At 33.4% G+C, this 27,108-nt stretch overlaps 4 protein-coding genes across 5 annotated transcripts; 1 reads left to right on the top strand and 3 right to left on the bottom strand.

Annotated features, from left to right (window-relative positions):
* Positions 1–145: 145 nt before the first annotated feature.
* LOC18105348 (exopolygalacturonase clone GBGA483-like) lies at positions 146–2,554 on the bottom strand. Its single transcript, XM_024585725.2, has 4 exons — positions 1,666–2,554; positions 1,276–1,581; positions 678–1,195; positions 146–571 (listed from the first exon to the last, which is right to left on the bottom strand). Exons 2-4 carry the CDS (start codon positions 1,502–1,504, stop codon positions 320–322), a joined length of 999 nt encoding a protein of 332 aa, XP_024441493.2. The 5' UTR covers positions 1,505–1,581; positions 1,666–2,554; the 3' UTR covers positions 146–319.
* Positions 2,555–2,693: 139 nt separating this feature from the next.
* LOC7455977 (threonine--tRNA ligase, chloroplastic/mitochondrial 2) lies at positions 2,694–6,455 on the bottom strand. The gene is made up of 8 exons (XM_002320469.4): positions 6,020–6,455; positions 5,760–5,906; positions 5,471–5,618; positions 4,983–5,236; positions 4,502–4,879; positions 3,670–3,978; positions 3,224–3,424; positions 2,694–3,094 (listed from the first exon to the last, which is right to left on the bottom strand). Exons 1-8 carry the CDS (start codon positions 6,380–6,382, stop codon positions 2,834–2,836), a joined length of 2,061 nt encoding a protein of 686 aa, XP_002320505.4. The 5' UTR covers positions 6,383–6,455; the 3' UTR covers positions 2,694–2,833.
* Positions 6,456–12,809: 6,354 nt separating this feature from the next.
* LOC7468546 (putative MO25-like protein At5g47540) lies at positions 12,810–18,516 on the top strand. 2 transcript variants are annotated; one of them, XM_024585005.2, is made up of 11 exons: positions 12,810–13,166; positions 13,250–13,411; positions 13,566–13,645; positions 13,757–13,831; positions 14,482–14,575; positions 15,231–15,290; positions 16,384–16,452; positions 16,794–16,892; positions 17,049–17,093; positions 17,182–17,284; positions 17,394–18,516. In XM_024585005.2, the coding sequence occupies exons 1-11, from the start codon at positions 12,825–12,827 to the stop codon at positions 17,504–17,506; spliced, it is 1,242 nt and encodes a 413-aa protein (XP_024440773.2). In that variant the 5' UTR covers positions 12,810–12,824; the 3' UTR covers positions 17,507–18,516. The 2 variants fall into 2 exon arrangements, with proteins under 2 accessions (XP_024440773.2, XP_002321166.4); XM_002321130.4 differs by having other exon boundaries at positions 13,527–13,645.
* A 1,021-nt stretch (positions 18,517–19,537) lies between these two features.
* On the bottom strand, positions 19,538–21,596 carry LOC7455976 (cytochrome b561 and DOMON domain-containing protein At5g47530). Its single transcript, XM_002320468.4, has 3 exons — positions 20,677–21,596; positions 20,288–20,542; positions 19,538–20,022 (listed from the first exon to the last, which is right to left on the bottom strand). Exons 1-3 carry the CDS (start codon positions 21,289–21,291, stop codon positions 19,711–19,713), a joined length of 1,182 nt encoding a protein of 393 aa, XP_002320504.3. The 5' UTR covers positions 21,292–21,596; the 3' UTR covers positions 19,538–19,710.
* Positions 21,597–27,108: the final 5,512 nt, after the last annotated feature.

Genomic DNA, 27,108 nt, shown 5'->3' with positions numbered 1-27,108 from the left:
ATTAGAATTGAGTGTAACATGGATGCTTAAAAGTTCAAAACTGATCAAATTAATTTAAGGAAAAAATTACTTGGAAAATATTTTGTAATGTCGTCTTAAGGATCTTAAGGACCTGCAATATATATGAACTGCCATTCTTCTGGGAGACTTGATGGTGGAGAAGGCATGTGCCATAGCCAAAATGGCGTAATTCTACTTATCCAAAAACAATTTATACAGTATAGGTCGAAAAAAGAGGCCATTCATGCATGTAAGCTAGCATGAGGGGCTGCCAGGAGGTAGCATTTACAATTATATATAAGAAGTGAATAGCAGCTAGCTAGAAGAAGGTTAAGCAGACGGAGTACAGGTGGCTGGAAATACTTTCCCGGAGACTTGGGGCTTCGATCACGTTTGCGCATAGAGATGTTGAGCTCCCTTCTTTTCCATTGTATTCCAAGTTGATATCCTCAACAGAAACATTTTGGCATGGTAGGCCTCTGCTACAAACAATTTTCACTGCCACTTGAGTTGCAGAGGTGCCCCGTATGCCTTCGACTCTAACATCGGAGATCTTAACACGCGAGGGAACCTTGAAAACAGAAGAAATCATCAGGTAGCTAGTCCTGTTCTTTTCTTTTGAAAATTCGGAGTAAAAGAAAACAAAATAATTAAGATAGATAAAAAATCTCAAGTACCTTTGCCAGGCAGTTATTACAAAGGCAGTATTCTTGGTCAATAAGAATAGGAGGGTTGCTAACATTGTTCATGATAATATCCTCAAAATTAACATTTGAAGCTACGCCACTGGGGGAAGCTGGCCATGTTTTAATCCTAACACCATTTTCAGTGTTTGTGAGGGTGCAATTCCTCACTGTAACTCCGATAACTGGCTGTTCATCATGGTATCTGCCAAGGCTTCCTATACTAATGCCATGGCCTGGTCCGCAGGTTACTTTCTCAACGTTTATTTGTTGGCAGCCATCGCCAAGAGAGACACAATCATCCCCAGTTCTTATGGTTGCGCCTGTAATATTGACCATAGTTGATCGACCGATATGAATCCCATCAGTGTTGAGGCTGTTTTTGGGCGCATTGATCACAATGTTTTGGAAGGTCACATTATTGCAGTTGAAAATGTTCATGTGAAACAGCTTGCTGTTCAGAACGTAATCCCTTCTATTTTCGAGTTGGTCAGCTTTGTGAATTGTAAATTCTGTTCAAAAAAATCAACACCAGGTTAAACAAAATAAAAACCATGCATGTTTAATTAGTCTTTGAGATATTAGGACTTACTGTGGGCTAGGAATTGCATTTCCAAGTTCGCACAATTATTTACGGACCAAGCAATTGCTCCTTGACCATCGAATATTCCACTGCCTGAGACAGTTAATCCTTCGACATTCCGGAAAGCGACCCAATCATCACGCAGTCGCTTGGGGTCTGCTGGAGCCTTGAGAGTTCCTTGAACCTTCACCGTTACAGGGGCTGTGCAAGGTCCTTCGAATTTCAGTGGACCGACCATGTAGTTCCCTTTTGCTATCACCACCGTGCTGGCTTCTTTGGCAGCACAAGCATATCTTTCCAAGCGCTGTTTATAGCCTACAACAACACAAGACCTTAGGCAAACTGAATTTGGAGAAAATGTTCAGGACGAAATTCAAGACAAAAGTTCTCATCTTGTACCTTGCTATCATCTGTCATGCCATTAGCCTTCGCTCCATAGGCTTTCACATCAAAAAAACCTTGTACTTGGGTGACTAATAGCAAGAAGCACAAATGGTATGCAACTCCTGCGGCCATCATTTCGAAACCCATGTATCTTGTTAGCCTTCTTTTCTTATATTTCAGCCTTTTCTTATTGCCTTGAGCTTCTTAGTTTCATCTTGAACTCATCGGTTCTCGTTTTTACTTTTATAGTGTATTCAAGGAACATCAATGCCACAAATTCAGCCTAAATTTAGGTGGGATTTCTAGTTTATCTTTGAGACCTCTAAATCCCTTGGCTATTTTGGTCCTCTCAGTAAACTTTTCCTCCTAATTCAGAGGTCATGGTGATTTACCTGACATCCTTGCTAACCTGCAGCATCTTTTGGGCTTCACATGGAGAGGGTATAATGCTTGCTCTTTATGAAAAGAAAGATTATTGTGCAAAGCTTATTTTGCCTCTATAAATGGCAAGTCACTATTAATTAAGTTAATGATACAGTGGTTTAACATAACCGTGTGAATAATGGTATTGTAAGGTCAAAGATTTGAGTGGTGGCGGTGTTGTGTAGAGAATTGACTTGACAGATTTGGGCATCTGCACAAGCCGTGGCACTTTCACTATTCTTGATCCTAAAGGAAATTTTGATTGGCTGCCATAGAAGCAGTCACCACAATATTTCTCGAAGGTGCCGACCATGCCAGATTAACTGTGTTCTGTAATAATCCAACTCTTTCATTATTATCAGTTCTAGACCGACTATGGTAATGCTATCGAAAATTGTCTGCAGAATAATCAGAGTGGTTAATCAAACATCATTATCGGCCATTACTAATCTACTAGTTACAATAACAACATCCAGCCGACGAGGTTTTGCAAGGAAATATTATTGTTCTTGAAATTTTTCAGAAGATTTATAAGCAGAAATACAATAAAAAAATCTGAAACCTGGGAAAGGAAATGGAAAAATACGAAGGTTCTTCAAGGGCAAAAACTGAACAACGCATGGAGAAAAGCTCTAGTTTCCATATGTATTTGTATAAGAATAATTTCTCCAGTAACAGTGTATTTATTTTCTATTTTCCTCTTGTATTTTATACAAGCATGTTAAACAAATAAGATGGACATCAATTTCCAAGAAGAACTTCATAATGAAGTTCTCCTTTCAATGGCTGACTTGATTCTGCTTATAAAATCATCAATTTCGATGGTCCCAACCTCCCCACTAAACCTAGATCTAATTGTAACAGTTTGCGTCTCAGCCTCCTTGGGGCCCACAACTGCCATTAAAGGAATTTTCTGCTTCTCTGCATTTCTAATGAGCTTTGGCAGGCGCTCGCCTTGGCAAACTTCAGCCCGAATACCATTGCCTTTCAGTTTGCTGATCACCTCTTTGCAATATTCAAGCTGAGTCGCACACAATTTTATATGAAATGTTAATAACCTCAAGTCTTGGAGAACACTTGCTAATGTACGGTCATTAATATGAATAATAAGACAGGAACTCTGAAATTCATAATAATAGGTCATGCATACCTGTGTGTCTGTTACTGGTAAAATGCGGACCTGTACTGGAGAAAGCCACAATGGAAAGTCTCCAGCATAATGCTCTATGAGGACCCCAAAAAACCGCTCCAAGGATCCAAGCACCGCTCTATGTATCATGATAGGCCGCTTTTTCTCCGTGTTTGAATCAACATAAGTAACATCAAATCTCTGAGGTAAATTGAAATCAACCTGCGCATTTTAAAGGTGGCAGTATTGGTCAATTACAAAAGTTCAACATTGCCATGCATGGATGCTAACAATTGACTCAGTACAGCCATATTCTAAAAAATAATAGCATTAGGTGTGAGCCAGAGAGAACTGGTTATATATGTATATATAGTGATATATCGCTCAAAAAAATCTAGTCATGCCAATCTAATCAAGCTGTTGAAACCCAGTAAAAAAAGTTCAGCTTGCAACAATTTAAAAACTACCTGTATAGTAGAGCACTGCCACTTTCTTCCAAGAGCATCCTCAATCTTAAGATCAATTTTTGGACCATAAAAGGCACCGCCACCTTCATCAATTTGAAAGCTCCACCCCTTGTCATCCAAAGCATCTCTAAGGGCAGATGTTGCTTTTTCCCATATATCATCATCTCCCACAGATTTTTCAGGCCTAGTTGAGAGATTAACTTCATACCGTCTGAAACCAAATTGCAATAGTATCTCTTCTGTAAGATCTAGGACACCCCTAATTTCATCTTTGATTTGATCTTCTAAGCAAAATATATGTGCATCATCCTGCAAAGCATTTGAAAATAAATGTTATTGCCGAACATATGTGATGCTGTGATTATAAGAGGGAAAAGTAGCACCCGTCGCCCTGGCCCATTCCAACCTCCAACCAACCCAACCAATGTTGTATTGCACAATATCATGCCAATTGTCCTGTTGACAATTTAAACATTACATCAGCAGTAACTTCCCATTGTTACTGCATCCACAATAAGAGATAGACGGAAATTGCATATGGTGAGGACATTGGCACAATCAAACACAAGCAAATTGATACACCAAGGAGTTTTGATGTTGCCCTTCACAATTTAATCAGTTACCTTTGCACTGCTAACATAAGATCATGCAACCTATATGCATATGCATAAAATCATGTGAAACCTACAAGCAGATCATAGAAAAACCAAAATAAAATTGTAGCTGTTCATCAAAGAGGCCACACACTCATTTGCAACAAAATTGAATAACAGTTAAAATATCATGTGCAAAAATTTACAGTTAAAAGATAATCAAAGATTTTAGAGACTACCTGGGTAAAACCTCTTACACGGAAAAGACCGTGTAAGCTTCCAGACAACTCATATCTATATACTGTTCCTAGCTCTGCAACCCTGATTGGGAAATCACGATAAGAGTTGAGCTTTCTTTTGTATAACAAAATATGGTAAGGGCAATTCATAGGTCGAAGTTGGTATTGTTCATCCTCAATCTTCATCTGATCAAACATATTCTCCCTATAAAAGTCCAGATGACCACTAATCTTCCATAGATCTGCCTTTGCCACATGGGGAGTGTATAACAAATCATAGCCATGTTCTATATGTGTTTTCTTCCACGAATCTTCAATAATATGTCTAATAACAGCACCTTTTGGATGCCAGAAGACTAAGCCTCCACCAGCTTCATCCTGCAACATGGAAATTCCACATTGTTTGTAATAAAATACATAAGACAAAGAACAACATCAAGGGGTTACATTTTTCTGATTAACAATTTCAGGAAAGTAATACCTGTATAGAAAAGAGATCAAGATCTTGGCCAAGGCGTCTGTGGTCTCGACGTTTAGCCTCTTCTTTAAAGTGAAGGTATGCTTTTAGCTGGTCTTCATTCTCCCAAGCTGTTCCATAGATCCTCTGCAGCATTGGTTTCTTTTCATCTCCTCTCCAGTAAGCACCAGCAACAGACTCAAGCTCAACAGCTTTCCTATTAATATTTCCAGTAGATTCAACATGAGGTCCCGCACAAAGATCCCACCACTCATCGCCTGGAAACAAAACCAGTTATCCAGCAAAAGTCAGTCAAGAGTAAAACAATTAAACACAATTGCATTTTTATGTCTATACGATTCAAAGCCCTCGCCACACCATTCACCTCCATTTAATAATTTGGTACACTAATAGAACCAAAACTCATGTATATATGCAAATGATTAGCCTGTCAAAGACAGCAGCGTGATTACTACATACAAAAATTACATAAAAAAAATGACAAGCATTACCAATATGATAGATAGTGATGGGATCTTCTTTAATGCTTTCCAAAATCTCCATCTTGTAAGGTTCATTAACAGCCATTATTCTCCTCTGTGCTTCATCTCTAGAAACATCTTCCCTTGCAAGCGGTAAATTTCGACCAATGATACGATCCTACAGATTGATTTAAGAAATAAATTCCGTACCCTGAAAACATTTTTCCCAGGCTCATGACCTTTCCCCATTATTACAAATCCTAAAAACAATTACTTTAAATACTAATTAACAGACATAGAATGATTAAACTAAACTCACCATCTCCTTCTTAATCCTCTTGAGGTCTTTATCAGTCAAAGGGTCCATATCAAAATCATAGTAAAACCCATTTTCTATCCAAGGCCCAATTGTCACTTTAGCTTCAGGATACAGCTTTTGAACTGCCATAGCCATCACATGTGCACACTACAGCAAACATACCCAAAAGGAAAAAAGAAAAAAGAAAAGAACTTTACCATTGATGAAAACAAACGGAAGGAGGAAACATCCAAATAAAAATGGGAAAAATATGAGTTTACCGTGTGGCGAATTCTGAGAAGTTTCTCGGATGAATCATTGGTGGGAAGCACGAGTTTTTCAGTTTCCTCATTCTCTGCTGTGTCGTTATGGGAAACGGTGGCAGACTCGGTGGCAATAGCTGCAGTAGATAGGGAAAGTAGAGGACTTGTTTTGGTATAAGGAGACCCAAGAAGAGTCCTCCTCCTAGCTTGGGTGTCATGTTGCAGTTCTGATGCAGTGGAAATGAATCTTTTGAGAGGAGGAGAGTGGAGGGATAATAACGGGGGTTTCAGAAGAGGCAGTGAGGAGGGTTTGGAGAGGAAAAGAGAGAAAGAGCAGAGAGATGAAGAGGGAGATGTGGCCATTTTGTGCAACACAAACATGGCTTTACTTTTGATTTTTCTCGTCTTTTTGGGTGGTTGATGTTTCTGTGCTTCTCAGCTCAAGGAGCTTACCTGATATGGGTGGCTAACCAGTCAATAACGAGATTAAAAATTGCAATTTTACTCCTCGGTTCTTAAATTTTAGTTTTTTATTATTATTTTAACGTGTTAATATTTAAATAATATATTTTAAATAAACATATTTTAAAAATAACATTTTAAACATTTTAAATAGATATAAAATATCACGCCACGCACTATAATAATATTTTTAAGTCAATTTTTCATATAAGAAAAAGAGATTAGAAATATAGAAGCATTTTTCAGTATTTTAATTTTTTTAATTGCAAACCATAAAAATAACATTTAATAAAATAAATTAAAAAAATATATGAACAAATAAATTAAAAAAAGTTAGTTAAAAAAATTAAACATGAAGGAAGGTATTAATTAAAGATTTAAATTAAAATAACATTGAAATTTTTTTTAAAAAAAACATTAGACTGTTATGTATGTCAAAAAATAAAAACATCTAAACACATTTGACTAAAAATAAAAAATAAAAACTCAAATGTTATCCACTCTATTGTTTTTTTTTTTTTACGAATGATACATCGTTCATCCTAGTAAATAACGCGTCATCTGCTAAAGTATTTTTTTGATAATCTCCGGTGATTGAGAAAAATTAAAGACCTAATTTTTTACTTAAAAATATATTTTCAACTTGTTTTCACTTAAAAACACCACAAAAAGATTCTATAAATCTCAATAAAGACATTTTCAACTCTAAAACATTATCTAGTCAATTCAAAAAATCTAAAACCATACTAAATAAATAAAAAAATCATGATTCCTATTCCTTTTTTTTTTTTTACATGTTTAAGAATATCTCTATCAAACTCTCTTCTATAAAATGAACCCATTGATCGATCTTTTTTATAGCCATGATATAGCAAGCAAACACTTCCCCTCTCTTCTTCTTTTTCCAACTACTTTTTCTTTATTTCCTCAAAATTCAAAGAATAAAACATAAAAAAAATAAAGTCTTCAATCCAAACATAAAAACCAAGTTTGTACTTGAGGATGAAATTGATGTTTTTCGTGCCTTTTCAAAAAACAGCTCTGTTGTTTTTTTTTAATTTGATTTTTTTTTTCAAATTCTTTTAACATTAACCTAAAATTCTATATCATTAAATCAAGTTTTAATTTAATGTTGAAATATTCTATGACTCGTAGAATATATAAAAACATGCAAATTGAAACAAATTTCAACACAAATAAAATATGTCAACTTAACCTGTAAAGATAAATTTTTTAAAAAAAATTAATAACTGAAATGCAAAAAAAATTAAAAAAAAATAGATTAGGGACCACAAAAAAATTCACTATGAAGAATGGTGTGAATAATGAAACGTAAAAGTTTACATGGTGCATTTACCATAAAACATCGAGATGTTATAGTAAATTGTATAATTTAGCCAATTCCATCTTTATTCAAATTTTATTGTGCTTTTTATCTTAGACTCGAGCATCAATCCTTAAGATTTTATCTTAGTTATATTACACAATTTAGCCAACTTTAATCTTAGACTCGAATATCATATTTAAGAGAATCCATGAGTTTTTATAGAATATAAACAAATGATAATCTATCTAATTTATAGTTTTAAAATAGTTTCTAAATGTTTAAAATTCCATAATTCAAGAAAAAATCTCATTTATTTTGCATGCAAAATATTGAGATTTTTATTCTTTTTTCATTTAAAAATATTTGTCATTAACTTATTCCTTAAAAATCTTATTTTAACTTAATAAGGTATTTTCATTATTTTTATTTATTATCCATTTATCATTTGTTTGATATTGAAGTGAGTAAGATAAAACATTAGTTTATTATATTCTTAATATTCTATTCACTACCAGAATATCATCGCATAATGATGGAATCACTTACGGCAATTAATCATCAATAAACATATCATTAATGATTTATATTTTATCAATTATTCCATTAGTAATATAATTATTGATAGGTTTACAAACAAAAATAGTATGCCAAACAAAAAAATTATTGGCGTCCATTTCGTTAGTAAATTCATTGTTGCTTATAGCATATTACAGATAAAATAAACAGTTGGTAAATTCATCGATGATCATATGTATATTACCGACAAAATTAAATTGTTAGAAATTTACATATAATAATGGCAAGTCTTGTAATTTTGTCTAAACTCTCTGGAAATTTTCAAGAGACTTAATTCGTCGGTAATTCCATTTCTAATTGTCATTGACAAAGTCATGTAATTTCAAGGTCATTTTGTCTGTAATTTAAGATCTGTCGGTAATTATATCAATATTGTATTTAATATTTTTTTAAAAAAAATAAACAAAAAAAGGAAAAAATTCAAAAGAATAAAACTAAAATAAAAAAAACCAATAATTTAAAAAATATTATTGAATACAATTTACCTAGTGGACAGAAGCTGGAAGAGGAGGAGGAGGAGGAGGAGGAGGAGGAGGAGGATCTTTGCCGAAACTAGATGGACAACAAGGTAGACCACATGTATCAGTAAGGGTTGACAACATCTACTTGAGGACATTCACTTTATCCTTTAAGTCAGTGTCAATGACCTAAGTTGGGCCATCTTAGCACGAAGTCAAGTCGTATGAGCTTCAAATTGTTCTCGCATAATCACCTGGACAACCAGAGATTACTGGCTCGAACCTGATTTTAAGGAACCAATGGTTGATACATTACAGTTCGTACGCATATCCTCATCCATAATGCCGAAGATATTATAAACTCAATTTCTATCAAGTCCACTAGAAGATCTAGCCTCCATCCACAAGTCAGGATTAAGTTCTAGATGGGTAGAAAAATCGTCCTTGTATCTCTCTTGCAATCAAGTGTTATATGTTCCTTGAAAAATATTCAGCAATTTTAAAAAATAATAACTTAAAAAAATTATTGAAATTCAACTTATCATGAACTTTTGAGCTCGGTTATTCATGAGTTGTTGCACCCGTTTCTAATGGTCCTTATTTTGTATGTGAGTTTTAACAAAAAGCTTTATTGGTCTTAGATTGTATCTAAGCACCATAGCCTGCAAAAGGAAGCTACCATTAGTTAAATATTCTCATATAATACAAAAATTATAAAAAAAATTATTTATAAAATAGAATATTATCATTTGTTTTGCATTTGATACAAATAGAATGGATTCGTTAATGTATATGGTAATGGAACCATGAATCTCTTTGTTTTGGTTCTCTACACCGAATGATGATCGTCGCATGAAATGCATAGATGTCATGTGCTAGATATAAGCATCCTAGATAGCCTCCGAGGCACGTGGAGGTTTGAAATCCCTCCACACTGCTACGTCTTGCTAGACTGAAAAACCCTTTTCTTTTGCATATTTCTTTGATTTTTTTTTTTGCGTCTCATACCAAAAATCATGCAACCTAGTTCTTAAACAAAATTATATTTCATCATGATTATGAAAAATTAAATTTAAGCATTTAAAAAAATATATCACATTTTGAATTCAATCTTACCTAATGACGTTGTAATTCTCTCACAACCTCCTAGCAACATTGTTGTTAGCCTCTTTCCAGAAATTTTTTTCCTTCCATATAAATTTCATAAAACAATTAGTTTATCAAAATTAAAAAAATTGACTAAATTAGATAACAAAAAGAAATTATTTATAAATATATAATAACCTTGAACTTTACGAGCCAAGTATCAATCATAGGTTTCCATTCAGGATTTTTGAAAACCTGACTCAACTGAAACAAAAGCATTTCCATCAACGATTTCATCATCGATGTTATCGTGCTAGTAGCCTCCACATTTATAAACCTGAAATTCCATTCGTTCATTGAAATTAATTATTAAAAAATATCCATTGTTGTTTATTTTTTAATCGTGCAGGAAAGGAAAACAAACTTATATGTTGTGGCCGGGTTTTCACTGAGCATTGTACTTCCTAGTATATATATCATGCTAAAAAAGGACATCACCTTTGCAAGGCGGCCTTGCACTTGACGAGCCTGCATCGAGAGAGGGTGCCTATGCCCGAGATGCCTAATTATGGTTGACACCTAACAACTTATGGCATCAGAAGTGCTGCCAAAAGAAACAACAATGCTTCTATTTGTATAACTTATTAATGACCTTCTCTTCGTCATCTAAACAAATTAAGTATAAAAAAAGTAATTACATTATCATTATATCATATTTAAAAAAAATTGGTAACACATCTCCTATACAAGAGACTACCCAAAAGTTTATTACCTACAAATACACATTAATAAATAAAGCCACAAACCAGTCAATTTTATTTATGACTACTATTTAATTAATTTATTTAAAAAATGACACATAAAAATCATAATATACCAATTGGCCCCTACATAATCCTTGGCATATCAACTCTATTATATAAAAATAATACTCAATTAATTAATTATCATTGATTGAATTCAAGATTATTCAATCTATTTTAATAGTACCCTTTAATGATTATCAATATTCTTCAAAAAAAATTCAAATACCTCCAAATTTATCTAAATTTTCAACTTAACAATAAAATCGATAAAATATGGAACGTACTCATTAAATAATTCATTATTTATTTCATTATAAAACACTTAAGTTACAAAATCAAACTCAATTTCATCAAATGACAAACAAATATAGTTTTTTAAAATCTTAAATAAACCCTAACATGTACAAATAATACATTCATACAACAAATTTCTATAAAAAAAAACAACTATAAAACAAGTAAACACAAACAAACTACATATACTACATAAAAATACCAAAATTTTAACATAAGAAAATGAGTAGTTTTGTTTACTTGATGTAGCGAATCTTCAAAAATAAAATGAACTAGAACATAGATATTGACAGACTGAGTATTAGGGTGGCTGGATTTGTAATGATTGGAGCTTGATTTGTGATAAAATAGAAGGAAGGTATTGTTTTCTGCAGAATAAAACATATGAAGAAGAAGAAACGAGGGAGGGGGAGAGAAGAGTAGTATGTCAGGTTATAACTTAAATATTAACAACAGATTCACTGACAGACACGTCATATTTCTATTTTTTTCATTTATTGATTTCTAACTGTAATATCCTCGGTATTTATCGATGGAATCAACGACGTCATTTTATGTTGGTAAATGTCACTATAATTTACCGATGTATTTTTTCTATCAGTATTCCCATTTTTATTTGACAAATTAATAGGTAGTGATTTTATAATAATAATAATAATAATAATAATAATAATGTCTTATTTTTAGTTTGAATAAATAATTATGTACTTCTATATTTTAGAAGTTAAAGGGTCAAACTGTAATTATTACCATTGTAATTCTTTAAAGGTACAAAGAAAAGACAAAATATGAAGATGGTTTTTTTTTTTCCTGTCTATGAAAGACTTTTTGCATTACTGTAATTTTTTAGGATCAAAATGTATATGTGCAGTCCTGTGTAAGGTATCTGGGTGTGGAGTGTGTGAGCATATCATTTCCCATCCATTTAACCCAAAAATAAAAAAGACTGTGATCCATACTTCCAAAGTCCATACCATAGACTATATTTTTGTAACATGTGAGGGTTACAAAATCTTCAGGAAATCATTAAAATTAAAGTTTTTAAACCTGATTAAGTAGTTAATCCGATCCAACACAAGAGTTACATATTTTAACCAGATCACCAAGTTATTTCATATTAACTCTAATTTTTTTATATATATAAATTAAAATAATGTTGTTTTTATTAAAAATAAATAAATAAATCATCATTTATATTTTAAAAATAATTATGTTGGTATTAAAAATTACCAACAAAACTGCTAGGAAATATCTAAAGCAACAAATCGAACTCCTTTTAACCATTTGTTATCATCTCATGACCATAATTATTAGGAAAACCTTAATAAAATTATAAAGTAATATAAGTATAGACCATCGAAAATAGACCTAGAAGTACATTTACAGAAGTGTGTAGCAAGGAGAGATTTTTGTGAAAGGGGCCAAAAGTCGCACCTTAATGATTATTTTTAATTCGGTTTAGTTTTTATTAAAAATAAATAATTAAATTGAATTTTAAAAAAAAACCGAAATGAAATCGGTTTAAACTGATCGGTTTCAGTTTGGTTTTTTAGGATAAAAACCGGTTCAAACCAGTTTGACTTGGTTTTTTTCGGTTTTTTTGGGTTTGGGTTCGGTTCAGTTCGGTTTTTTCAGTTTTAGGCTTATAAAACCAAAACCTAACCGAACCAGTCAATTTTTTCAAAATTTTAATCGATTTTTTTCACAATTCGATTTTTTTAATTTTTATTTTTTTATTTTTTTCAATTTAATCAGTTTTTCAGTTTTTATCCCATCCCTACCTTCAAATAAGAAACAAACCTTCATGTCATGTCATGGAGTGCCAAGAATCGGAGTATAACAACCAAAGAAAGCAAAGCCAAGGCCAAAGAAAACGGTTTCATTTATATTTTTATCTGTCATTTACTATCATCATCCCATTTTCTTCTCCTCTTATTCCGCTACTAAAACCCTCGTCGTCGTCGTCGTCGTCGTCTTCTTCTTCTTTGCACCAAATCCTCAGCAGAAGATTTCCTGCTCGTGCATGTGTCCAAGATATGAAAGGACTCTTCAAGCCAAAACCCCGGACTCCCATGGAGCTTGTGCTACAAACACGTGATCTTCTCATCTTTCTTGACCAGAATACCGAAACTCGAGAACGCAAGCGCGAGGAAAAGGTACGTTCAGTATGCACTGATTATTCTTTCTTTCTCAATTTTTTTAGATCGATATCTTATGGAAAATTAATAATGATGAGCAGATGTCTGAGCTGAGCAAACAGATTCTGGAGATGAGGATAGTTTTATTTGGGAATGGACAAGCAGAGCCGAATCCTGATGCATGTGCGCATTTGGCTCGGGAGTTCTTTAAGCATGATACGTTCCGCCTTCTCGTTGTTTGTCTTCCAAAACTCGACTTGGGGGTAAGCTCATCAACCAAATATATATGCTTTCTTTAATTATTATTATTATTATTATTATTTTATGATTGATGAGACCGGTTATGTGGGTTTCATGAGCACCCTTTGTTAATTTCAGGCACGTCAAAATGCTACTCATGTTCTAGCAATTTTGCAGAGGCAACGAGTTGGTGGGCGGTTGATTGCTTCCGAGTATCTGGAAAATAATTTAGACCTTATGGATGTTTTGCTCCCTGGGTAAACGAAAAATAAATAAATAGACTTTTGCTGTCAAGAAACAATACTTTGTGGTTGTGATGTGTTAATGTTTTTTTTTTTTTCTTACTAATTTCCTACTAATGTGATTAGTTATGAAGATGGTGACATTGCTCTAACTTATGGTGCAATTTCGAGGGAGTGCATTCGTCATCAGATTGTGGCTAGGTAAGTTATATGATTTGGATTTTTATTTTTTATTATTTGACTCTGTGAAATCTTATCAGCAATGGTCAATGATGAACGTTTTCATTAGCTATGTGTTTACTGGCTAAGTTCAGATTTTGTTCCTGGTCAGTTTGTTAGTCTTTAGAGACAATGGAAGGTTATATTATAGTTGAAATGAAGGCCGGATTCTTTTGCTGCAGAAAACTGAGGTGCTGATCTTGTTGTTGCTTATTGTAGGAAATTTCTAGGCATAGTTGACCCTCTTAAATGAATATTATCGTTCAGATTAAATTCAAACTAGTAATTAGTATTTGGTTTTGCCTTGCAATCTAAGACGTAGTCCAGAAAGATCATGAAGATACGAAATGCATACTGAACGATCGCTAACTTTTCCTGCGACATCTATTTTTTACCTGTCCGAAACTTGTAGCACAAAGTTGTAGGCATTTTGTCTTTCTTCCCTCCCTCAAATAGAGAAAGTGAAGTAAATTTAGGACATCATAGGTGTATGCCAAGGGTAGCCGTGTTACCATTTTTCATTTTTATTCTGTAGCTCGACCACACTAGCTTCAGAATTGTCTAATGTGGCTTACTTTCTGCATTAGCACAATTAACGTGATTTATTTCAATAAATCTTATTGATTTCTCAGGTACGTATTGGGATCAGAGTACATGAAGAAATTTTTTACCTACATACAAATTCCAAATTTTGACATAGCATCAGATGCTCAGTCAACTTTTAAAGTATGTTGAACAGCTCTTTTACTTGTTTATGTTTTTACATCTAAAATTGATGTGCGTATCGTGCAGGCAGAAAACTACTGCTTGTATTCTTCATGGACTAAGAGATTACCTATTTGATGTAACATTAGATCCATTAATGCATTTTTTTCTAATCCATCTTAGAAGCCTTTGCAGCTGCTCTTACCATCAAAATATTTATGTAAATGATAAATTTGCAGGATTAAGAACTTCAGGATAAGTTTGTATCAGGAACATAATTTCTACTAGTCCTTACATGTGTTCATTGAAACCTGAGCAGGCAAAAAACCTTCGACCTCCACAATAACCATATTTTCTTCTTTGTTTTACTGTCTTCGCTATCTTCTACCTGTGGAGTTGGGATCAAGCTTCTAGCTCAAATGGCCTACCATTTATCTATCCATCATCCTATGGCCTTGTCAGGTTTAACCAGAATGTTGTGTTTGGATTTCTTGATGTATGCAATAACTTATTTATCTACAATCCACACTCGGATTATGTTTTAATATGTCAGTTCTATCAATAATCAGTATATTTGCCTTATGTTGTGGGTGGAACTTGTTCTTTTGTACTATTGTTCTTCATATGTTTCTAATTTTAAGAGTATGATCACTGACCCCCTGCCACATTTTCACAGGAGCTCCTGACAAGGCATAGATCAACTGTTGCAGAATTTCTTTCTGCAAATTATGACTGGGTAAGTAGTTTAATCAATATCTCCTTTCTATTCCAGTGAGGTTTACCTATATACATATATTACAGCAACTTGTAAAGTCTTCTCAAAGAACATGAATAGTGGATGATCCAATACAGCAGAGTGTCAACTAGTTTCACTGCTAAAATCAACAGCACTTAAGACATTGAACTGGAGGTAGATTCAGAGATATTTCATTATTGCCATTCATCCCTTACATGTTCATAATACTGATCTTATTAAACAATATTGTTCCTAGGATCAGTGAAACTTCATAAACAAATGATGTGAACTTGTTTAAGATTTATTGCTGGATTAGAAAGATCACCCTTCATCAATGAGAGAGCCAGCTAAAAGTTTAACTGCTTGAGTTAGTTAGCAAGAGGTTTTCATTTACAAAGGAGAGGTTCGAACAGAGACCTCTTGGGAGAAAAAGGATACTAATGATAGTTGAGCCACATCTCATTGGCAAGCAAGAGCTTTTAAAGCTTTTCATCTGAAAAAGGATGGCATTGTAAAAAGGAGGCCGCTGACAGCTCAGAACAGACTCTGCTTGAGGCATTGGAATGACAGTTCTATCATTCATCCCTCACATGTTCATAATACTGATCCTATTATAAATTGTTGTTGCTAGGATCAATGGAGCTTCTTTAAAAGCAGCTGTGAAATTGTTTACAAAAATATTTCTGGATCGAAGATCGTACTGTAAGGCATTCTAATTAAAAAATCAACTAATTGAGTTATTTAGATGAGCTTCTTAAGCTTATTCATCTGAAGAGGACGGCGTTGTAAAAAAGAGGATGCTGATTACTCATACCAGAGAGCATTAATGACAACCATAGGCATTGCTTATAATTTATGCTTGCAAAAATACCAGTTTGAAGTGGTATCAGACAATCTGTAGAATTATAAGACCAAAGTAAATGGCATGGATGTCACTTGGAGGTGATAAATACTTACCCTGTATAATCTCCATGTTGATGGTGTGATTAAACATAACATAACACTTAGTTACTTACCTTTTTCCTTCCATTTTGTTAGTGATTAATTCCTATTACCAATATCTTACGTGACAACAAATTTTCCCTTGTTCCAGTTTTTCCAAGGATACAATTCACAATTGCTACAATCTCCCAGTTACATAACCAGAAGGCATGCTGTCAAGGTAGTACAGGATTCACAGGAGCAATCTACATTTTGCATCATTTGTTGATTTATATTTTTTATGATAAAATCATCTTCGTCCAAATTTATTTATATTGATTTTCTATAAAAAAAAAATTACAGTAGTATATGTCTAAATCCCATTGCTGGGAATTAATATCCTCAAATATTTGAAAGCAACTATAAGCTTGAAAAAAAAAGTGAAAGGAGAAAATCCTTTTTGATTTTATTTTCTCTGAAGGCTTTCCTTTATTGTTTTTTCCCAAAAAAAAAAATCAGAGATATTTGTTAAGGAGAAATAGAATACAACATCTTTTCTGACTAGCATATAACGTGCTTCAGCTGTTGGGAGACATGTTACTTGACCGCTCAAATTCTGCTGTGATGGTTCGGTATGTGAGTTCATTGGAGAACATGAGGATCTTGATGAACCTTTTCAGGGTATCTCTCTCTCTCTCTCTCTCTCTCTCTCTCTCTCTCTCTCTCTCTCGCCCCCTCCCTCTCTGATTTACCATATTTGCACACAGCATGTGCATGTGTTTGTATAAAATCTTAGTACTTCTATGCCACTATAAATCTTGGTTCCTTCATTTGCAGGATTCAAATAAGACAATACAACTGGACACGTTTCATGTGTTCAAGGTAGTGTAGTAAGATATTTGGATCTTGTAGATATTTTGTCTGCTTTTATTGATCTGTCATATTTTAATTAACCTTTTGTAAATGATAGTTATTTGTAGCAAATCAAAAAAAGCCTCCTGAGATCATCAGTGTACTTGTTACAAATAGAAGCAAGCTTCTTAGGTTTCTAGGCGACTTCAGCATTGATAGAGGTAAAAGTGATATAATTAGAAAACGAAGTTCTGAAGTTTGTAGTCCTTGTTACCTTATACTAGATTGCTAATGAAAACAAGGATATTAATTCTGCTTAATTATTTTCAGAGGACGAACAATTTGAAGCTGACAAAGCTCAAGTCATCAAAGAGATTGCCACTCTAGAAATCATCGGTGAGCGCTCATGCACAGATGCAGATGATTGTGAGGTTGAGTCTTAAATTGTCGTTAAATTTACAACATTTTTGCATTTGGGAAACTGTTTAGGATCTAGTTTATCCATGGTCTTTGTTACTTCTGCTAGAACTTGTACAAGAGTGTTCCTATTTTATTATATGTTGGTTCTGTTTAGATATAAATGTCTTTGAAGCACCTATGCCTTTAGTCAAACTGCATTTCAGGTGCTACTAATTGTTTCTTCCCCTCGTTGAATACCGTAAAATCTTATCAACCATGAAAATCTCACCTCTTCAGAAATCAATGATTGCTCATGCACAGATGCTTGTGGAGATATTGCTCATAGAAAATCCCATCTTCCTATGACTTAAAAGAGTAGTCTTCCGAAACAGTTTTCATGATATTTTTGAATAACCGCATAGTAGGGGTGAGCAAAAAAACCGATAAACCAATTAAACCAAGAAAACTGAAAAAAAAAATAACCGAAAAAACCGAACCGAAAAAAAAACCGAATTAACCAATTAAAAAATCACAAAAAAAATTCCGGTTCGGTTCGGTTTCGGTTTCCAAAGTCTGAAACCGATTGAACCGAACCTAATCGAACCGGTTCACCAGACCAGCACTTAAAAAAAAAAAACAACTATAAATAGGATGATTTTTCTAACCCTAAGCCAACTTTGCTCTTTGCATTCCCTAAACAAAAAAGTAGCCGCCCCTCCCCCCTTCTCTATGCATCTCTCCCTTCCCCTTCCCTTTCTCTCTGCATATCTCCCCTCCTTTTTTCTTTGCATCTCTCCTTTTTGATTGGAGAAGGAGACTGAGTTGGTGCAACAGAGTTGGATCGGTCGCCATTGAGAGCGAGTTTAGGGTTTTTTCTTTACAGGTGTGTGGTGGCGGCTCCAAAACGAAGTGGTGGGAAGATTAGAGAGTAAAAAAAGGGGATTTTTTTAACTAGCGTGTAAGGGTTTGGCCCTTCCTCTTTGATTTGTTTCCTCTTGTTCAAATAATAATGTTTTGATGGTTTTACATTTTAATAACAGATATCTTTTGATCTTTTCTTTGTTTTTTTTTCTCCAGTCAAATTACTTCTCTTCTTTCCTTTTGTTTTGTGTATCTTTTTGCTAAGTTTAATTCTTGGGCAAAGATCTAACAAAAAGAAAATCGGGATTAAATTTCTGGATATCATGCATGCCCAACCAGTTAAAAAAGAGTCATACTTGTTGAGAAAGCCAAGATTTCTCAGAAAATAAGCACAGAAAGCACAGATCTGTGAAATTAAAAATAAAACGAAAATAAAATCCTCGAAAAAATATGAACAATGAAAAAACCCAGAAATAATTTTCAGTTTAAATTGGTTTGGAAGGGGAAAAAACCGAACCGAACCGAACCGAACATGGTTGGTTCGAACCGGTTTTCGGTTCGGTTCGATTCAAAAACTTGAAAAAAAATAATTTTAGTTTAATTGTTTTTTTTTGTCCAAAACCAGACCGAATCGAAAATGCTCAGCCATACCGCATAGTTTTCCAAAATGAAGGTTGACATTTTCCAAAGCCGAATTTCTACTTCTTACTGCTTCCGACCGCATGACTCAACATTTGTTTGAAACTTTCTATGCCATGACAGGATGTTTCCCAATCATCGCCTGCTTTTCCATTAATCAGATAATGCATGAACCAGAGAATGACAAATGCCTTCTAGAGCTCCTCCCACTCTGGAAGTGCTCAGGGGTCAATTATTACATTTCAATCGAGTGCTAACTGGGCCATGCTGGACTTCATTTAAAAACGTTCTGTGGCTATGACTACTAATTGGACCAATCCCATGCATGACTTCCCCAGGTATGACAAACCGCCAAAGGCATCAGGTGCAGACATGACAAGGAGATAAAACCAGCTTTCTAATCTCACCCTCAACTCCACACAAAAATACAATAACCAAAGAAGACTATGATGATGTTATCCTCCATCCATGCAAGCAGGCATGCCTGCCTGCCTGCCTGCTGGCTAGAATATGGCAGATCACAGAATTTCTCAAAAGAAGAAATAGCAAGGCTGTATTTGTAAATCATGACCAAATAAAACAAATACAAGCTCTATTAAATCATATATGTGATCCAAAAATACATCAATCGTCATGTAATAGAATGCCGAGAAATAAAAACAAAAAAACCGAAGCTCGCTAATGAACTTCTAATCAGGTGTATACATATAACACAGAGCATGTTAATTGATGTTAAACCAACCATCAGTTACGCAGTCTGCTGTGCCCTGGAGCCATATACATTTTCTCCATTAACATGCTTATCAGAACTTGCAGCCTTCTTTCTCTTAATGACAATGAACCAAGTAACTGCTTCCATAATAGCCGCCACAACCACAAGAAATATTAGAACACCAGTATAAGCCTTTTTCCAGTTATCCTCAGTGTCCAAAACATCAAATCCCTCAAAGATGTTAGCAATGCTCAGAATCACGGTAGTATATCCGATGGTGTGGTGGTATATGTTCCAATACAGTCTGTATTTGTGGTCTGGCTTTGGCCTCAAAAGCAAGGCAAGCACCTGCAAACAGGGCGGCAATGCATTATTTGTGAGAAGACTAAGCTATAAGGTAACTTTACATTACTTGAGTAGAAATTATAGTGGACTGGGGACATCGGTTTTTTTGCCGGAGAAGAGAGAACCTAAAAAAGTAAGTCCTTCTATTTTTACTTTCTGTTTTTTCCATGTTGTACTAATGGAGGCTGAAAGAAGTTTAATGACAATCAAATTTCAATTAATTGCTCTAAGCTAGAAGAAAGAAAAAAAGCGATGTGCTAGTAAATACCTGAAGGGTTCCAAGGGCGAAGATGATCATGCCAAGATTTCTGTGGGTATCATAGGAAATTCCAGGACTATCGCTTCCGAGTTTTATACCAGTCGCCCATCCAGCAATACCGACAGCATAACCAGAAGTTTGGCACATAACATGCAGGTAAAACCATGCTGGACCTGCTGACTTGAACACCTTTAGGTACCTAGCTATAATGATTCCCACAGGCATAAGAATTCCCCAACTCACTGCATTTAATACTCCATGAACCTGAAAAAACCAATTAAATCACCTTTAGAATTACAAGTTAGAAAAAAAAAATACAAGTTAATTAATAAACCCATGCCCAGATAGCATCCTCCTATCGCTATACATACTGCATAATTAATTGACCATCCACTTACATTTCTCTTTCGTTGTTTTGAGGTAGTTCCACCGGTTGTTGTTACTGATCCATTTATAAAATCTACAGTCCCCATCGATTTCCCATTTTGTCCGTTGGTGGGATGTTCACCAGGATTACCTCCATTCATAGGACCTTCTTGCCAAACTTGGTTGGTCAAACGCAAGCTATCTGTAAGCTGAAGTGTTGCAAATATTATCATATCCCCATTGGAGGAAAACTCCGCGGCAATACTGGGGACATCGAAACTCAATCTACCAGGTTGCATATTTGGGTTTTTATTTAACTGGGTAGTGTAAGCAAGAATGGAGCCATTGGGGTGTTGGTACGCTACAAGAGCCTGTGAACCAGCCATCGCTTGCCGGCTAGGATTTAGAGCCCATGATATCCAGTTAGATGTCGATGCTCCAGATTTGCGAAATGCAATATCAGCTGTCAAGTTCGATGGGTGGTAATTCCAGTGAAGAGAACAGCTCAACTGTGGAAGGTCATTGCAAGTGCTGTACGATCGGTTTCCAGAGAAAGTATAGTTTCCGCAAGTTTGAGCCAGAGATGGGACACATAAGGAGATCAATAAAGCGCAAGAAAACAACAGAGTTGTTAAAGACTTATCCATGGTTGGTTGGCTGGTTGCTGCTTATAGAAGCAGGGATTGATGTCAGGGATGAGATGCCTACGGAGGATTTACGACCCTTTTTTCCAAAGGGAAAAGCAAGTTTCAGCCCCTAAATGGAATAACTACTGAAACTGTTTCCTGATGAGGTTCTGGTTTCTGTGGGTGGATTAGAGAGTTGTGAATCCAGAAACTTGAGATTTATAGGATTCCTCTTGTAAGAAGAGAGGAGGCGTCTTTCGAGGAAAAAGTTATCGAGGGAACGTGATATATACAAAACTGCCTAGATTAGCTGTGCGCATAGTTTTCAACAGATGCTTCCTTCCACTATATACAAGTTGACAGAAAAGAAAATCCCATGGAAAGAAAATGATAATAAATGAAATAAATAGAGAAGCTTTTGGGCTAACCTCAAGAAAGTCCAACCTATACAAATAATCTCGACTCAGTTCTTATCTATTTCATCTATCAATGGATTCTCAGTTAAGTTCTTCTGACAGTCTTAGTTAATCAGAATATTATATAATAACTTGAGACTCCTATAATTTTTTTTTTTATAAAATTCTCTGTCACTTGTGTTTTTCTTCTTTTTTTGCCATTAAATAGTTTGATGGTTTATATATATATATATATATATATATATAGAAATTACGTGAATTTCACATTACTACTGATAGTTCTATTAACGCAATGATTGAGAATTCATCGACACATTAACGATTTAAATAATTTAATCGAGATTGTCTCATCTTTCATAGGCCTTGCTGTGAAAGCAAGAAATCATGAGAGCTTTGTCTTGGTCTTAGCCATTTGTCGGGTTGTTTTTTTTTTAGTATTTTTTATTTAAAAATATATTAAGATAATATTTTTATATTTTAAAAAATTATTTTAAATATCGGCATATTAAAATAAATTTAAAAAATACAAAAATAAAAAATATATTTTTTAAATACAAAAATAAATAGTAACTTCAAACCTCTTAAAGTTTCTTCAGTTTTGTTTCTTTCTTGTCCAACTGCTCTCCATGTCACACATATTGCTCCGGACCCAGAACTTTCCAAGAAGTAGCTCATTTTACAAGTAACAGGAAACACTTTTTTATTATTATTATTGGTTACTTATAAGAGTTTGGGATCAAAAAATTTGTTTTTTTTTTTCTCAGATTTAGACCATGTGGTTACTAATATTGATAATCACTAGAGACTTACCTGATCATTAACTTCAGGATCCGTGAGGTTTAATCGAGTTGCGCGTAAGCTGGCTCGAACACTTCCACGTTAATAATAATAAAAAAAACCCTAATTTTTTTTTAAAAAATTCGAGACTGAGAGGTTGATTAAAGGAGAAGTTTACTATTTTAAGAGTTTCATGCAGCCCAAAGCATTTTTGTCTTCAAAATACAACTATTTATGTTATTTTTATGCTATTGTGTTTTCAAACGTATAAAAGAAATTCGGTAAAATTATTCTTATATAATAGGTGAGTTTTCAACATGTTCTTATATCCTTGAGTGAATTTTATCTTTATAAATCTATCAAGTTTATGATCTATACTTTTATTAACTTTTTTCATCCTGATAATTAAATCAATTATGCATATAACTCAATATTATATTGAAAATCGTCATGAACTCTAATAAGAACATGGTAGTCCTATAAAACAAATTATAAAAAAAAAATTATAAAAAAAAGTTACAAAGGACCGCTCTCTTCTCTTCGAAACCCTTCTCTCTCTTCCTTTTTTTTTAGGGTTATTTAGTTTTAAAAACGTTTTTAAAAAATATTTTTTAAAAAAATTAAATAATTTTAAAATTTTTATTTTAAATTAATAATTTTTAGAGTTAATAAATCATTTTGATATGCTGATATCAAAATAATTTTTTTTTAAATATCATTTTAAAAATAATTATATCTACACTTTCAAACACCCCATGGTACATTAAAAAAATATTAAAACTAATCTATAGTGATTGTAAAAACAAATAAAAAATAAAAAAGAGGCGTGTGCCGGGGGGGCCCTCTCTGGACCACAACCTGCAACTAGCTGTCAAACCTGGCCATTTATGTCTCTCTCAGAAAAAAAGATATATATATATATATAAAAAAAGGCGTGTGCCGGGGGCGCTTCTCCGGGGCCACAACTTGCAACTAGCTGTCAACCCTGGCCACTTATGTCGCTCCCAGAAAAAAAGAAATATATATATAAAAAAAGAGGCGTGTGCGGGGCGTGTGCCTGGGGGGCCTTCTCCTGGGCCACAACTTGCAACTGGCTGTCAACCCTGGCCATTGATGTGTTTGCGTGTCGTCTAAAGGAGTGGAAAAGGGGGACCTACGGCAGCAAACCTTCCAAATCCCATCACTGTATTCATTTCCTATTTTGTCCACAACCTCTATAAAATCATTTAATTTCAAATTTCATTTTCAAACAACCCATAATCATATTCATATTCCTGTCTATGTTTTAAAACTATTTAAATAAAAATTATTCATATAATGAGGTGTAATATATATTACATACATAGATATTTTTTTTATTCTAATGTACAAGTGGATATATAGTACATTAGATTAGATTTGTTAATTACGTGTCGAGAATTCTTAAATATTCTTAAAAGGGGTGTTAAGAACATTAATAAAATAATAAAATTTTCACTAGTGGTAGTACAAATCTTGGTTTTTGGTAGTACAAGTTTTTTATTTATCTCATCGTTTGAAAATTTGAACTAACCCATATTTTTAAAAATAATTAATATTTTTTAATATTTTGGATTGTTTTAATGTATTGATATCAATAATAATTTTTAAAAAATAAAAAAAAAATATTATTTTGATATATTTTTGAATGAAAAACACTTTAAAAAATAACCGCAACCACACCCCCAAACAGATCTTATATTGCTAGTATTATGGTAATTGTTTTTTTTAAAAGTATTTTTTTATTTAAAAATATATTAAAATAGTATTTTTTTATTTTTTTAATATTAGTATATCAAAATAATTTGAAAACAAAATAAATATAATTTTAAATAAAATAAATAAATTTTAAATATTTTTAAAACAAAGTGTTAAAAATATAAATAGAACATTCTCACTAGTAGAAGTACAAATCTTGATGTTTGGGAAGTACAAGTTTCTTCTCTGTAGTGAAAAAGTAATAAGAGTACTTTCCTTATCATTGATTATTCCCTTGAAATCCAGAAATGCCGGTGTGTAGAGGGTGTTAAATGCTGTGGTTGACCGTAATTTTACAAGATTTTTAAATTTTAGTTTTTTATTTTAAATTATATTATTGTATATATATTAATATCAAAAATAAATTTTAAAACATAAAATAATATATTATTTTAATATATTACTAAATAAAAAAACATTTAAAAAATCAATAACTATCACTTTCACAGTCATCCCACTGCTTAAGACACGCGCACAACGGCGTAAGCGTGTTGACAGAAGTCTCAACTACTGTATATTTGAATTCCTGTGGGCTTGTCAGGTAACGTGGAATTTGGAATTATGAATAGAATAAAATATATATGTGAATGGAACATTTTGTGAACTTCCGTTTGACCCACCGGATCTCGAAGACTTTCCGGTGACGTCGTATGAGAGACACGGTGCATGCTTGCCGTGTTGGTCCAGCTTAACTGAGCATGAGCATACGACCTCGTCTTTGTGCCATGCTTTCCAGATACATTCGATATTCTAGTATCTACAAAAATTAAAATTAAAATTAAAATTAAAACTAATGTCCATGGCATTTCACTGTAGATTGTATCTTAAAACATTGGACCAATAGTTTTTTTTTTTCTCGTTTTTGTCTTTTTATTTTTTCTCAGTTGCTTAGGTTTTTTTTTTCTTTATTTGATCCTTTAAATTTTAGTTCATTTAAGATTAGGGTTAATGATTTGACTTGGTTAACTTATGAAGAGTTTCTCACAATATTTAAAAAATATTCTAAAATTAAATTAATGTTCAATTTGGCAAAATGAAATTTAATTTTAATAATTAAATATAATTAAAATTGTGAGGATCACAACTAATATTGGAACAAATTCACATACACTATTTTCGGAGGGTTACTGCATCTCTAGGTGTGTTTTTAGCATTTTTAGTCTATAAACAAATTCAATGTTGAACAAATTCACAACCTCCGAGGTCTTTGCATTTTGGTCCAATATTTCATTTTCTTCACGATTTATTTCTTGACCATGAGAGAGGAGAGAACGTATCTGGAAAACATCAAAAAAGAAAACAAGGTTTGTTAGTCCGATTCCAACCTAAAAAACATGAGCAAACTTGGTGTTAAAGTGTTCATCTTTACAAGAGAAGTGCATTTAAAGGTGTTTTCGGTTTCTATATGGCCAGAAAAGTAGATCACAGCGGAGATATAGTTTTTAGCCTATTTTATTTTGTGTTTTTAGACCCTTTTTTTTGTGGTTGATAAATTGGTTTTCAAGGGTTTTAGAGGTGTTTATTAAGTGTTTTTAATTGAAAATTTGTTTAAAATCTCCAACGATTTTACAACCACTTCTATAGTGGTCGAATTCTAGGTAGACAGGCGACAAGTTGTCCACCCCTTAAAAAAAAGTAATAAATTGGCCCAGGCACATGGGCCTACCAAAACCCATGCACCCAAGCTTCTTCATTTTAAGGCCTAGGCCCACACAAGTGGCCTGGCCTTTTTTTGTCCTTCTACTTTTATTAAGGTTACTTTTTTTTTTAATTTGATCCTTTTATATTTATTTGATTTAAAGTTAGGGTTGATGATGTGTCTTGATTAACTTTGTAAATGTTTCTTTTTCCTTTGTTTTTTTTTTTTTTTTGTCAATTTCATTCTTCAACATTGAATTTTTGTTGGTTTTTTATTGACCTTTTTTTTTTCTCAATTTCATCCTTCAATATTTGGTTAATTGAGAATTGAACTTTATAATTTGTTTTGGCTTGCTTTTTTATAGGGTTATCTCTGCCTTAAACAAACGTCTTGATATTAGGTTGGTGCTTGATTTTACGAGCATTTTATTTTTGTTATCATATGGTTAAATAAAAAATAGTCTTAAGAAAATTAAAAAAAAAAACCCAGTGGAGTTCACGACCTAAGCTAAGTGTTTGATGGGTGAACCCGAATTGACCTGAATCGATCCAATATATTATTATCTCAATATTTTTTTAAAAAAAATGAGTTCACTTTAGTCTTTTCTTTTAATTTTCTTACAACTAGAAAACACGTTAACGACTACTGTACATCAACCTATCTAATTATATATAAGCTGAAAGGCATCAGCCTTTCACTGTGTGAATCCACAGTGAAAGGCTAATTTTGCCCTTGGTGTGCAAGGTTAGCTTTAGGGGTATATGGGTCTTTTCCACAAGGCTTATCCGTAATTATGTTAAAGAAGGGTGTTGATTAGTAATTTCACATTTTTTCTACAGTATAATTACCAAATAACCCTTAAAACATATTCCCTTTGGTTCAGGGGCTTTTCGGATTTTTTTTATTTTTTATGTATGTCAATTACTTAAATGTCCTTAAAAAATAAACTCTCCTACTATGGATGCAAAGTCATTTTAGGTTTTTTGTTATGGTTTTATGTGATACCTAATAATACTGATTAGGGTTATACTGCTTTGATAAATGCCTGGGAAGCAAACAATGCAAAAATTATTACTTGGATAAATAATTCTGTTGAGTATTTCATAGGTACGCAGTTGGCAAAGTATAAGACAACGAAGGAAGTTTGGGATCATCTATAAAGGTTATTCACACAATCAAATTTTGCAAAGCATTATTAATTAGAGAATGACATAAGAGCTCTTCACTAGA

Source organism: Populus trichocarpa, chromosome 14, assembly GCF_000002775.5.
Source record: "Populus trichocarpa isolate Nisqually-1 chromosome 14, P.trichocarpa_v4.1, whole genome shotgun sequence".
Classification (NCBI taxonomy): domain Eukaryota; kingdom Viridiplantae; phylum Streptophyta; class Magnoliopsida; order Malpighiales; family Salicaceae; genus Populus; species Populus trichocarpa.
Note: the sequence above shows the minus strand (reverse complement) of the source record. Positions and strands in the feature narration are given on the sequence as shown.

Excerpts from the sequence above, each read along its gene's own strand:
- LOC18105348 (XM_024585725.2), bottom strand. The coding sequence starts at position 1,504 with ATGGTCGGTCCACTGAAATTCGAAGGACCTTGCACAGCCCCTGTAACG. Across the intron at positions 1,196-1,275 it reads AATGCAATTCCTAGCCCACA|AATTTACAATTCACAAAGCT; the intron begins GTAAGTCCTAAT and ends TTTTTTGAACAG. Across the intron at positions 572-677 it reads GTAATAACTGCCTGGCAAAG|GTTCCCTCGCGTGTTAAGAT; the intron begins GTACTTGAGATT and ends TCTGTTTTCAAG.
- LOC7455977 (XM_002320469.4), bottom strand. The coding sequence starts at position 6,382 with ATGTTTGTGTTGCACAAAATGGCCACATCTCCCTCTTCATCTCTCTGC. Across the intron at positions 3,979-4,501 it reads GTGTAAGAGGTTTTACCCAG|GATGATGCACATATATTTTG; the intron begins GTAGTCTCTAAA and ends AATGCTTTGCAG. Across the intron at positions 3,095-3,223 it reads TACCAGTAACAGACACACAG|CTTGAATATTGCAAAGAGGT; the intron begins GTATGCATGACC and ends TGTGCGACTCAG.
- LOC7455976 (XM_002320468.4), bottom strand. The coding sequence starts at position 21,291 with ATGGATAAGTCTTTAACAACTCTGTTGTTTTCTTGCGCTTTATTGATC. Across the intron at positions 20,543-20,676 it reads CAAAACAACGAAAGAGAAAT|GTTCATGGAGTATTAAATGC; the intron begins GTAAGTGGATGG and ends TGGTTTTTTCAG. Across the intron at positions 20,023-20,287 it reads TCGCCCTTGGAACCCTTCAG|GTGCTTGCCTTGCTTTTGAG; the intron begins GTATTTACTAGC and ends CCCTGTTTGCAG.
- LOC7468546 (XM_002321130.4), top strand. The coding sequence starts at position 12,825 with ATGGAGTGCCAAGAATCGGAGTATAACAACCAAAGAAAGCAAAGCCAA. Across the intron at positions 13,412-13,526 it reads TTCCAAAACTCGACTTGGGG|GCACGTCAAAATGCTACTCA; the intron begins GTAAGCTCATCA and ends TGTTAATTTCAG. Across the intron at positions 13,646-13,756 it reads ATGGATGTTTTGCTCCCTGG|TTATGAAGATGGTGACATTG; the intron begins GTAAACGAAAAA and ends TAATGTGATTAG.